Genomic DNA, 12,477 nt, shown 5'->3' with positions numbered 1-12,477 from the left:
CTAGCTTGCTGTATAGTAGGGAGGGGGACTCCTTATCTAACTTACTACGTGTGTGTGTGTGTGTGTGTGTGTGTGTGTGTGTGTGTGTATTGTACATACACAGAGATGCATCACTTGGCTGTTCCTCTCCTTTTGGGTAAGTCTCATCGAGGAGTAACCAGGGGTGAGTGGGGCTATGAGACAGGCTTCCCTCAGAGCCTATGCTGTGTGTAGAAGGAGCAGAGAAGACCGTGAGCAGTTGGCAGGAAGGTCCTTCCCTCTCTCCATCTCTATCCTTTCACCTAACTGACCCAGCTGAGCTTGGCATCATCCTGAGAACATCTGCACGCAGCTTTAAGCAGCACGCGGAGGCTCAGAGGATGGGCGCGCGTGGTTGTCCTGCTGTAGCTCCTCCCCCCTTGCCTGTTGGCACTGGTGGAACTGAACACGGAGAACCCAGAGCCACACTCAGCCATCTGCACAAGATTTCCTCAGATGAGGGAGATAGTCAGGAGGCACGGTTGAGGACAAAGACAGAAGCGCAATTCTTGAAAGGGAAGGGAGGGGAAACTCCCCTTGGGAAAACGGTTGTGAGCAGTGAATTTGGGGGGGGATAAATGTATTGCCACCCAGCTGGCAGCTAGCATAAAGATCAGCCAGGCCGTCTGTCCTTGGGCAGACAGAATCACAGAGGAGCAGTCGTGGATCCTCTTGAGTCCTGAGATGGAGGTCATGGGTCTACATGTCAGGCTGCCGGTGGGTAACAGTGGCCATTGTGTAGTACTTCCGCCACCACAAAGCAGTCCGCTCTCATTCCTCCACCAGAACCTTCACAAAAGGTCATTTGAAAACTAATTATTGTGCTATAAGTCTGCCTAGATTTTCTTTCAGGGCTGAGAGGTGACTGAGCAGTTAGGAACAATTGCTGTTCTTGCAGAGGATGGGGTTCAATTCCCAGAACCTATGCTGTTTAGCACACAGCTGCCTGTAACTCAGCTTCAGGGCATCCATCAATCTTCTGTGTCCTCTTAGGGGTGTGTGTGTGTGTGTGTGTGTGTGTGTGTGTGTGTGTGGTGAGTATGCATGTATGTGTGCGTGTATGTGTGTGTGTGCATGTGAGTAGTGTGTATGCGTATTTGTGTGTGCATGTGTGTGTATCTAACATACACAGATAAAAATAAAACAAATCTTTTAGATTTTTGTCTCACTCTACCCTCAGGCAAACCTACAAAATTTGTGTTCTCATTTTCACGGTGAGAACACTGAAATTCGGGGAGTTTCAAAACCCTGCCCACTGCTCCACAGCCGGTAGAATCCAGGCCAAGACTGACCCTGGTGTCCAGGCAGCTCTGGAGATTGTCTCCCCCAGGCACCCTTAGATGGAAGTGAGGTGGGAGTCAGCTGACCCTAGGAGAGAGGAGGCAAGGGCCAGGACTGCAGCTTCCTCCTCAGAGCTGTGAGGAGGTGTGGATCGCTGTGCTTCAGAGCTTCGCTTAGGGCTGTGTGGAGGGTTGGGGATTTGTAACATACAAAACACCTGCTGGAAAGCACGTCCTGAAAGGCTGTGTTCTGCAGCAAAGCAAATAGAGGAGGGAACAGGGAATGAGACTCAAGCACCGCCCCCAACACACACACACACACACACACACACACACACACACACACACACACACGCACAGAAGCCCGGACTGGTGGGTTTGTCTGTGCTGGCCTCAATCTCATCTCGATGGTGATTCTGTCTGTCTTCTGGCAGGAGACACAGGGGGCTAGCAATCTGTTTCTCAAGATGTTGTTTACTGATGGGGGGGGGGGGGGCGGGGTTAAGGACATGGATAGCTCCAGGAATTCCTCACGGCCCATCCCTGGGCAGAGCAACATTTCAGGTTTATGTGCACAGACCCTTTGTTTAAAATGCAAAAAGTGTGCACGCATAGGTTGCAGGGAAGGGGAATAACTGTCTGCACACTATTCCCATAGCTATAGGTCAGTCAGCTTGTGAGAGGCAGAGCAAGATTTGACCTGAGCATGCCTAACTCCATATGCACGCACGTCTTCATTGTCTCACAGTGCCTTCCCGAGCGGAAGCAGCGCTCACCCAGCTGCTCAGGGGGTCCAATGCACCTCACCTACAGGTGCTTTCAGTTTTAGACTGTGAACCCTGAAGGATGCAGGTGGCATCTAGTCAGCCTCTACCTTTCCAGGGCTTATCACAGTGGCATAGAGTAGGGCCCCAGCTGTGGCCTGCCTGAGGCATTTGGGGACTCTTGGGATGAGAGCTAACTTCTCACCAGGCCAACAAAGTTCTCTCTATATATCGGGGAACCATCTGGCTCAGCACTCTAGTTGGGCTGGTTTTGCAGCTGGAGCTTTGTTATCTTTTGTGAGGCTAACAGTGAGCCCTGTGATGTGTCACTTAAAGGAACCAAATTTGACATTTTTAGTGGCCGGAGGAGTTTGCAACACCACGTGGAACAAATTACTCAGCAGCCTCTGACACAGAGGCTGTCCTGGACCTGCAGGAAGTATGTTCTCACCAGCAGGGTCATGCAGTGGAGAACACATGAAATCCAGTGTGACTGTAGCTTAGCCACACATACTAAGTTCACCTATGGATCCCACCCTCGTTCACCAGAGCCAAGGAGACAAAATACAAAACATATATGAAATAGGCCGAATCACTGTGCTCTCGTGAACTCATGTACCAAAGATGTCGAGCACCTAGTACATCTGAGGCATTATGTCCAATATGAAGGGATGACCTAGGATCCGTCCTTGCCAGAGTACTGTGAAATGTAGTAGACCAAATCCCAGAGTGACTGTTCTGTCTGGCCCCACAGTGCAGGCAGCCAGCTCTGGGCTCTCGGCAGAAAATTCCACTCCTTATCTTTCATTTGGGAAGAAATGCCGGGAACATGAAATGGTATCTCCAAGGGTCACATAAACACGATCTGTCACATCTCTGCAGAGTCCTTAGGTCTACTATATGGCTTGATATTCTAAGACTGCCTGTTTGGGCACTGAGTGCCTTTGTCAAGACATCACTAGTTTTCACCTGTTGATCAGGAAAATAGAGATTGCGTTCACTGTCATAAGTGTCTTCCTTGAATAGTGGTGATTTCAGCTTGTTCACCAGGTAACACACACTTTTGGCTATTGATAAAGGGGCAGTTTTCCAGGTGTGGTCCACAGGCCACATGTGGATGTGAAAGTCCTTCTGGTGGGCAAAGAGTTGATCTAGAAAAGCAGTCCTTTGTGTGGGTTTATCTGGTGACTGATGTGGAATTCCTGAACTTTGGCTTGTGACCAGGGCTGCTTATAAGGAACCTGAGTAATAGAGTCGTGGTAGAATTCTACGTTTATGGAGTAGAAATTACCTTATCACCAGAATGTTCTATAGATATTGTCTTTACAGATCCCAGATTAAGCCAGGCACGGTGGAGGGGAGGAAGGGTTTATTGTGGCTCAGGGCACAGTCCATCATAGTGGCAGGAACTCGAGACAGATGGTCACCCTGCATCCACATTCAGGAAGCAGGCAGCAGTGAGTGATGGCCCTCTGCTCACTCTATGTAGTCGAGGACCCCAGCCTTTGGAATGGTGCCACCCACGTGAGGGTGAATTTCCCCACTTCAAGCAACACAAACTCCTGACTCCTCGGTTAGAATGTCCCAAGATTTCTCTCCTCAGTGGTTCTAGGTCCCTTCGAGTTGACAATTTAGATAAACAATCACAGGTAACAGTGAATTAGACCCTGAGGTGAATTCAGCCCAGTAAGACTTGGGAGAAGCCACATGCTCGTCAGTGGTAAAATGCATTCACTTTGTCTAACTGCTTCTGAGCGATGAGCTTTTAATTCTATGCTCAGCTCAGTTGCTTCTGTGTCCTTCAGAAGAACTGCACAGCCAGGTGACCACTCCAGGGGTCTACAGTTCTGTGCCAAGATGGTTTAGGTCACTGGTTCTCAACCTGTGGGTCGTGACCCCTCTGCGGGTCCCATATCAGATGTCCTGCATGTCAGATATTTATATTACGATTCATAACAATAGCAAAACTACAGTTGTGAAGCAGCAATGAGATAATTTTATGGTTGGGGGGGTCACTACAACATAGGGAACTATATCAAAGGGTTGCAGCATTAGGAAGGTTGAGAACTGCTGACTTAGGGTCATTTTGCAACCAAACAATGAATGGTCTCTGTGCACCTTATTTGGATTAGCATTTTGAGGTGATCACCATGCAATACTTGCTCTGCCGTTGCCTTGGCTCTGGTTGGGCCAGGAGGAGGGGTGGAAGGTGTTTTAGTTGAGGTGACACGTCCTGACACGGGTCAGCGCCTCTTCTGATTCATCTCTTTCCATCCCCTCCTCAGGCAGCTGCCCTGGTTCACGTTTATCTCGATGGCTCTGTGCTGGTCACTCACGGTGGGATTGAGATGGGGCAGGGTGTCCACACTAAAATGATTCAGGTAAGAACACAAACACTGGATTCTGGTGAGTATGTCCTCACAGATGTGTTCCCGAGGGAAGACTGGGGGCATATTTCTCTGTCCCAAAACAAAAGGGTAGGACGCTGTAAAACTGACAGCTTAAGCTTTAAGCTGTTAGCCGGAACTGTGTAAACAAGTCAGTTTTATCACTGGATGCTAGAAAAGCGTGTGCCAAAAGACGGGTTCATTTTATTGTTAAAGACGGACGCATGTTTGCTTTTGGATGTATTAACAACCGAACTGTCCTCTTTTTGAGTTTTTGCTGGGTGGTGAAAAAATGTGTAAATTCTGACAGATTGTAATGTTTCTTGCCCTGTTTTTATCTTAAGGGCGCTGAACAATCAATAACACAAATCAGACTTGAATATCTCTAGCTAGTGTTTATTAGCAATTCTGTGTAGGGGTCCTTCGATTTTGTCTGATTTCTTATTATAAAAATCGCTAATATGTTGTTGGTGTAATTTTGTTCATTGCCATGTTTTTCACAACCAGCCTTACAAAGAATGACCCCTGGTTCCTGTCGTTGCAATTTTTTTTTTTTTTTACAATTGCCAGGTATGGTGTGCCCACTAAAATCCCAGCACCCTGGGGGCTCAGGCAGGAGGATCAAACTCAGGCCAAACTCGGCCACAGAGTGACATCCTGTCTCAAAAACAGAGCAGACAAGCAGAAGACGTTCTTAACAATCATGGCTTTTGATGGCTGCATGGGGGATGTATTTGTAATTAACTCTACCCTGGTTATTGAACTATTTAATGAATAGTTCTCAAAATAAACCTAGGATCCTCTCAATGATTGTTTCCTTAAAATGACTTGCCAGGAGAGGAATTACTGGATCATGGGGTCTGAGTATTTGGAATGACTTGACACATGTTACTAAATTGTTTCCCATAAAGTATCTGTTGTTGCATTGTGCCCTCCACTAACACTCAAGTTGATGAATTGTTGAAATAGTTAGATTATTTTCCAGGTGAGTGAAAGTAACTCAAGTGATGTAATTTAGATTTTTTTAATTACAGGGATTTGGGATGTGTAGGGGGTTTTTGTTTTTCATGCTGCTAGCACTTGAGAGTTCTCTAGTTCAATTTTTCAGTGAGATTTCAGTGTTTTCCTTCTTGAGCCAAAGATCTTATGATGTTGAGAACCCATGACTCTGTCTAGATGCTTTTCTGAGACTCTAGGGCTCAGGATGCCTGTGTTCTTGGACTAGCTGTGGACAAACTCTATCAAGCATCCTGCTAGTCAGAGAGAGACGAATGTGAATCAACTAAAATGATTTTCTCCAGCACTACAAGTATGGAGCCCCCTGTTGGCCCACAGCCCCAGCACCTTCCCTCCTCTGTGGTGCACGTATTCCTGGGACCCACGTCCTTTCTGAGAGGTGTTCTTTTCCTGCAGTGTGTTCAAGGCTGTGCACAGAAACCAGACAGCTCCTGCTAAAGTGATGGCCCCTTTGCTAGAATTTTGCAAAGTATTGGGTGAGAATAGCTTGATGGTGTTGATTTTATTAATACAGAGATGTAAATGAAGCTTTCCCCCGCTGCACTAGCCTGGAGCCTTTTCCTGATGTTATTTCATGTGAGAAAATCAATCTCACGAAAAAGAAAATGTGTTTGAAACTTGGAGTCCAGACTAGCTACCAGGATTTTAGAAGAGAGGGGGGTTTGTACCCGAAGGAGTTCATGGTTCTGCTTCTTCATCCCTGTCATACATATAAGGGCTGCACACGTGTGCTGTGCCAGCCGACGTGTGCTGTGCCAGCCGGGCATGTGCCCAGGTCTGCAACTAACCAAAGTGTCTGAAAAGAAACTTACGTTCAAAATTCTAGGTGGTCAGCCGTGAATTAAGGATGCCGATGTCCAACGTCCACCTGCGTGGGACAAGCACAGAAACCGTCCCCAACACTAATGCCTCTGGAGGGTCTGTGGTGGCGGATCTCAATGGACTGGCAGTAAAGGTAAAGCCCGCTGCTAAAGCAACATCAGTCATTAACCCTTCGGGGCGAAATCCATAGCTGGAGATCAGACACGAAGAGTCGCTCATCCCTCATGTCTCCTCAGTTCAGGGCAGGCACACAGACCCAGCAGGTGACACAGCAAACACTCAGAGGTTCTGGGCCCGCAGCTTCACTGGCCAGCAAGTTCTCTTAACTCCATCCCAGACACGCCAGTATCTTCCCCGCTCTGTGTTCAGTCAGACTCCTACCTCTTGCCAGGGCCTTTGGGTGATACCCTCTCTCCATCACAGTTCCATCCCCTCTCACTCTGGCTTCTTGAAGCCTGAACAAACGTGCCGAGAAAATTAATGCTTTGCAACCAGTGTTTGGTGGTGTGCAACAGTCCTTCCGTTAAGTGTTGACCTAGTGTAGTGTGTAAGGCCATTGCCTTTCAGACCAGAACAGGTCTGACAGGTGCCCTCCTACGAACATCCCTGTATAAAGCCCTTCACGTCGTCCTCTATTGCGTTGACTCCCAGTGTCTCTTTGTTCCTGTGCACCTCCGAGGTAACTGTGGGAGGGCACACCATGTTGTTTTGACACTGATGTTTTCATGACATTGTTGGAATTGTATCTTGAAATCACCTACAGGATGCCTGCCAGACTCTTCTAAAACGCCTTGAACCCATCATCAGCAAGAATCCTCACGGAACGTGGAAGGATTGGGTGAGACTCACTGGTTCTCTGTGGTTTGTCATAGAAACTAGCGAGAGAGAGGAGAGGGGAGAGAAGTAGGCGTGGATTGTGTTTAGGGAACGGGGGATTCAAAGGCACAAAAAGGCCCCTCTGCACGTGGCACATGGAGATCCACTTGTCGTGAGAGAAGTGGTGTGCTCGGGTATGTTTCTGTTACAGAGAAAGATGGCGTCCACACTACAACTCCTGCCCTGAACTGCAGTCAATGAATGTTTCATCCTGTGGGATCTAGGTGCTTTCTGGATAATAGCTGTGTGTTCTTCTCCTTTGGAGTCACTCTTCCAAAAAAAAAAAAAAATGCTGAAATCATTCTGTAAAGCTCAGTTAGACACTCATTTAGAGATGGGAAACCAATGGCTGGAGAGATGGCTCAGAGGTTAAGAGGACTTATTGCTCTTCCAAAGGACCTGGGTTCAATTCTCAGCACCTCCATGGCAGCTCACAACTGTCTGTAACTGTCTGTAACTCCAGTTCCAAGGGATCTTTTCCTTATGAAAAGGATCATACACCCTTTCCCAGGCTCTGCATGCACAGTCACACAGGCAGGCAAAACACCCATATCCATAAGAATAAAATAACTTATAAAAAACAAATAGGAAACCAAGCGTGTGGTGTGTTCTATACACGTCACAGACACCAGTGGACCAGAAACATTCACCTGCTTCCTGACACGCTGGCAGTCTAGTTGGAGAAGACACACAGCGTCAACTAGCTAACTTTTCAAAATGGCCGATTGGTAAGCGTTAGACGACATGGAGCATACATTCACAAACCCCTGGTGTGGCTGTCATGCTGTCTGCTCTAGATGATCAGTTCTGTAATATCAAAGCACAGGTTTGGCAAAGTATGGTGTAGAGTTCTGCTTGGAAAGATTCCAGGGCTGAGGTTGCTCAGTATGAGCATGCGTGCTTAGAATGCTGGTGGCTCAGATCAGTCACCTGTATCTCACCCAAAAGCTCCTGCTGTATCATAAAGGCTCATTATGTAATGAATGATTATGAAATACGCTGGGTGGCACACACCTTTAATCCCAGCACTTGGGAGGCAGAGTTAGGCTGATCTCTGTGAGTTCAAGGCCAGCCTGGTCTACAGAGTGAGTTCTAGGACAGCCAGGGCTACTCAGAGAAACCCTGTCTTGAAAAACCATTATTATTATTATGGAATATGAAACTTCTAAGTCTGCTCTGGACATCATTGTTCTTCCCCTGCCTGGTGTGGCCTGAGCCCAGAGGGTTGAAAATGGCTGACTGGAGAAAATTTGCATCCAGGTGTAACTCAGGAACGCACCCTCCTTCGCCATCCACCACCTTCTTCCATAACGCCGCACCTTTCAGGTCTCTTTTGAGTCTTTGACCTAACCTTTGTTTTTCTGTTTAGTAGTCAACCACATGTACTCGCACCAACAGGAGACCACTAGATGTCATTGGCACAACTTAGCAAAATCACTCCACTCAACTGAAACTGTTATAGATAAGATACACATATAAAATTAAACATCCAACCATTGTGTCCCCAAATTGGCCACGTTAATAGCCTAAGTCTTTCCAGATGACTGAATGGATCCCTTCATAAGCAGGACGTGGGTGGCCATTATAGTTCAGTTTATGAGCATAACGTATCATGGCAGACATTTATGACAACCATGTGCATTGATCAAATGCTGCCATTACAGCGAGCCATGAATGCTTATGTAGATGGAGGCTGGTGACAGGAAACGTTCATTTGGGGCTTTCCTTGTTATTGCTATACAAAACTCCTGAGCAATTCTCTCAGGAATCCTCATTATATCATGTTCTGCTCTTCCCTCACAGGCACAGACTGCTTTTGACCAGAGCATCAGTCTCTCAGCTGTTGGATATTTCAGGTAAAATTGTCCCTTCAATCAAACGTCATGGAAAACAGCAGTATGAGCTGGAGGAAGAATTTCAGTTCTGTTTGCAATTTTGGCCCCTAACCTGACTCACCCCCTTCAGTTAGCCCAAGAAACATTTAGCTGCTAGTTCGTCCAAGGATCCAAAGACCTTTTTTTTTTTTTTTTTTTTTTTTTTTTTGGAGAAAATGGTTCACACAGGTGAACTTGAATTGAGTGCTGATTCGGATCACACTGTGGCCATGATGCGGCTTTCTGGGATTTAGTGCTTGTAATCCATAGCTGTGGCTTTTTGTTGGAAATGTAATTTATCCCTAAAGTTAAGAAACATGGTATTAGCAGAGAGAGAGAGAGAGAGAGAGAGAGAGAGAGAGAGAGAGAGAGAGAGAGAGAGAACTAACTGTGGAGCCCCGAGAACCACAGCCTCTAGGAAACCATCTGTTGAATGTTTTCATGGTGGATGCCGAGACAGGGCAGGGTCTCAGCTCATGGCCTCATTTTGCCTGGGACTCCAACTGCCTATCAGGAATAGACACTGGAAAGGGTTTTTCATGGCCTCCTCCAGGCTGGGGAGAGAGGGAAGACAGAGGAGAGGACTTAGCAGGTTGCTGGCTTAGACTTCTTTTATTTGACATTCACCTGGTGTTCTCACCAAAGAGCGGGGATAGAGCAAGCAGAGAGCCTGGTGGTGGTGCCAGCCAATGGGAGCCAGCGGGCCTGATTCCTCACGAGGAACTCTGAATCTTGGAGCCAGAGAGAGAAAAGGCAGGCAGATAAGCCCCTTTGAAACAGTGTTTGGCTTAAGATGCAGGTTGAACCCCCCAATCTGATGACCATAGTAGAGGTATTTATTGGACACATCTGTTGGGCATGTGTTCGTGCTGGCATATCCCTGTACACATGTACTCTTGTGAGTGGCACAGCTCCCTTTGGGCTGCTTTAATCATCATCGTCTGTGATGGCAGGACTTGATCACTTAACAGTGCTCCTCAACAATTCTGTTTCTTTTCAGGGGTTATGAGTCGGACATGAACTGGGAGAAGGGGGAAGGCCATCCCTTTGAGTATTTTGTGTATGGAGCTGCTTGCTCAGAGGTTGAGATAGATTGTCTGACTGGGAACCATAAGGTCAGTACCACCTGGGAATGTCTTCTGACTACTTGTGAGAGGCTTAAACTCCACACATGTGCCTACTGGACGGAAGTTGGCTGTGTGGCGGCAGCACCACGCATTTGCCCTGGGTGATCTCTTTGTATTACTAGGGAAAAAAATGAAACTCATCAGTTGCCTTAGTGTTTAATGGCTTCTGTGGAAAACAATAGTCCTTCTTCTTAGGCGTTTTCTTTTTACTGGAAATAGGAAAGAAATCACTTCAAAACATCCTGATGAGGGCTTCCGTGCAGACTGTTGTCCCAACTAGCAATCCTGACCCCTTATGAGAAGTGTCTTAGTGTGATGTTCTTGAAGGACACCACAGGTAGCCATAGCTTGTTAATAAGGTCCAAGAGCCACCTCAGGACAGGCAGTGGCCAGCCAGGCCCTCTCCTTGGATAGCTGAAGTGCCATCTTATACTTTTGGGGGGCAAGGTATAGATTCACACTCATGTACACACACACACACACACACACACACACACACACACACACACATACACCAGCTTCAAGGACTCAGCTTCCTTTCCTGTACCTTCAGTGGTAAAGAAAACACTCATTGGCCATTATATAATAAATGATCACGGATACATCAAATGAGATTGCAGTAGCCCTCACAAATGCCATGTGACTAAGCTGTTGGTGTAGTGATAATCTGCACCCAAACCTACCCAGGAGCAAGCTCTAGCTTTTGATATTTCCAAATACCTTTTGTGTCTATATTCCTAGATAGTTATCATGTATAATTTTTTATTTAACATGTTCTTAGCATATATTTTTAAAGTATAGCCTTATTTTTGAAATGATATATACCCTTATTGAGCCTCCCTGCTAGGATATCTTACTTGTCTGGATTCCAACTCAGACTGTATCTCTTTGGGGGGACTTGGGACTGAGGTAAAGGACTACCAGTCCAAGCATGACTCTTGGGTTAGAGTATCTGTCCCACACTATGCTGAGAGTTCTCCTATGCTAACTAATTTCTGAATCCCTTTGCCCTCAAATATAAAGTTGGTGGAAACATCCCTGTCTAGATTCTCCTCTGTGTTGGCTTTGTTCAGAGCTAAGAACAGTAATAATTAACCTGCTGTCAGTTCAGGGTTCTGTTCTTGTTTGTTTTAGTGGAACTGGACCTTTCTGGACCCACTTATGCTTTGGATGCAGGGACCTAAGCTGCTAGACACTCATAGTTACCAAAGATAGACCTGGGACAGTGGCTCTGGGTTGTCTCACAATTACAGACACGGACTGTGTGTAAAGCCGAAGCAAGCTTTACAAAGAGAATTACAGCACAGTGGGGCATTCTGGGAAGTGAGAGGCTCTTCAGAGCAGAGGCGTTTCCAAGAGGGAAAAGGCCAGGAAACTTCCTTGGCTAGGCATTTTAACAAGGCCATGATGGTAGAGGCTGGAGGAAGTCTGGGTAACTGCTATGAGATATTAGCTCTCTAGGAGTATCACAGGCTGAGCCAACGGGAGATCCTCACATACTATCAATGTCCCTCTAGCCCAGCCAGGCAGATGTTCACATGCTGCCCACCCAGTTGGGGTGGTTGAAGGCCCCACCCACCTCTGTCCATCTCCGACACATGCTCTTTAGCTGCTGGTCTTGACTTTCTGCTGGCTGTCATCCCTGACTGGCATGGCCGTGGCCAGCCTTACAGATGTCTTGCTGGGGCTCAATTCGACTAGGTTCCATTCACTTGTATTTCTATGACCAGCGTGCAGCTCTACCACAACAGAGAGTTAAGTCTCCTACCTGCCACCCAGATGGTAGCTGCAGCCTTCCCTGGTGACCTGATATTTAGTTCCCAACTATGGAGTGGTCTGGGATGGTCTCCTGGGTGGAAGTTTCTTGTGAGAAGCCATCCTTACAACTTAGTCTGTTACAGTCAGCTGCATTAGGCATAGGGATGTGTGGAAGGACAGAGGCTCTTCACCTATGTTCCCCTAGGGCTTTGGACAAAGGGCTGGAGAGCAGGCAGCGAGCCTGCCATCACCAGCCCCATGTCCTGTCCCTCCTCTGTCTGTGTAGCTTGGTCGTCTCATCCCCAAATAGAAACCCTCTTACTCAGCATCCTCAGTGTTCCAGACATTGCTGTTTTCAATCCTTCATCGTCTTTTTAACCAGCCTCTGTTCTCACAGCAACAATGGGGGGGTCCTTTCCCTTGCTGCCTACAGAGATAGCTCTTGCATCAGGAGGTCCTTTCAAGATACTTGTGTGTTTGAACAGTCTTAAGACATGTGCAGTGTTGATAACTCAGAGTAGGCACCACCCATAGACAAAAGGCCAGCATGTGAC

At 47.1% G+C, this 12,477-nt stretch overlaps 1 protein-coding gene across 1 annotated transcript in view; it reads left to right on the top strand.

The window, feature by feature from the left end:
- The window catches only part of LOC131923197 (aldehyde oxidase 1), a 65,172-nt gene that overhangs the window by 47,004 nt on the left and 5,691 nt on the right, over window positions 1-12,477 (top strand). Inside the window, exons 27-31 of the mRNA XM_059278135.1 lie at window positions 4,348-4,443; window positions 6,293-6,421; window positions 7,052-7,126; window positions 8,968-9,020; window positions 10,039-10,153. Coding sequence (XP_059134118.1) covers window positions 4,348-4,443; window positions 6,293-6,421; window positions 7,052-7,126; window positions 8,968-9,020; window positions 10,039-10,153 — 468 coding nt within the window. The remainder of the gene's footprint in view (window positions 1-4,347; window positions 4,444-6,292; window positions 6,422-7,051; window positions 7,127-8,967; window positions 9,021-10,038; window positions 10,154-12,477) is intronic.

This window comes from Peromyscus eremicus, chromosome 13 (genome assembly GCF_949786415.1).
Source record: "Peromyscus eremicus chromosome 13, PerEre_H2_v1, whole genome shotgun sequence".
NCBI classification, from domain to species: Eukaryota; Metazoa; Chordata; class Mammalia; order Rodentia; family Cricetidae; genus Peromyscus; species Peromyscus eremicus.
Note: the sequence above shows the minus strand (reverse complement) of the source record. Positions and strands in the feature narration are given on the sequence as shown.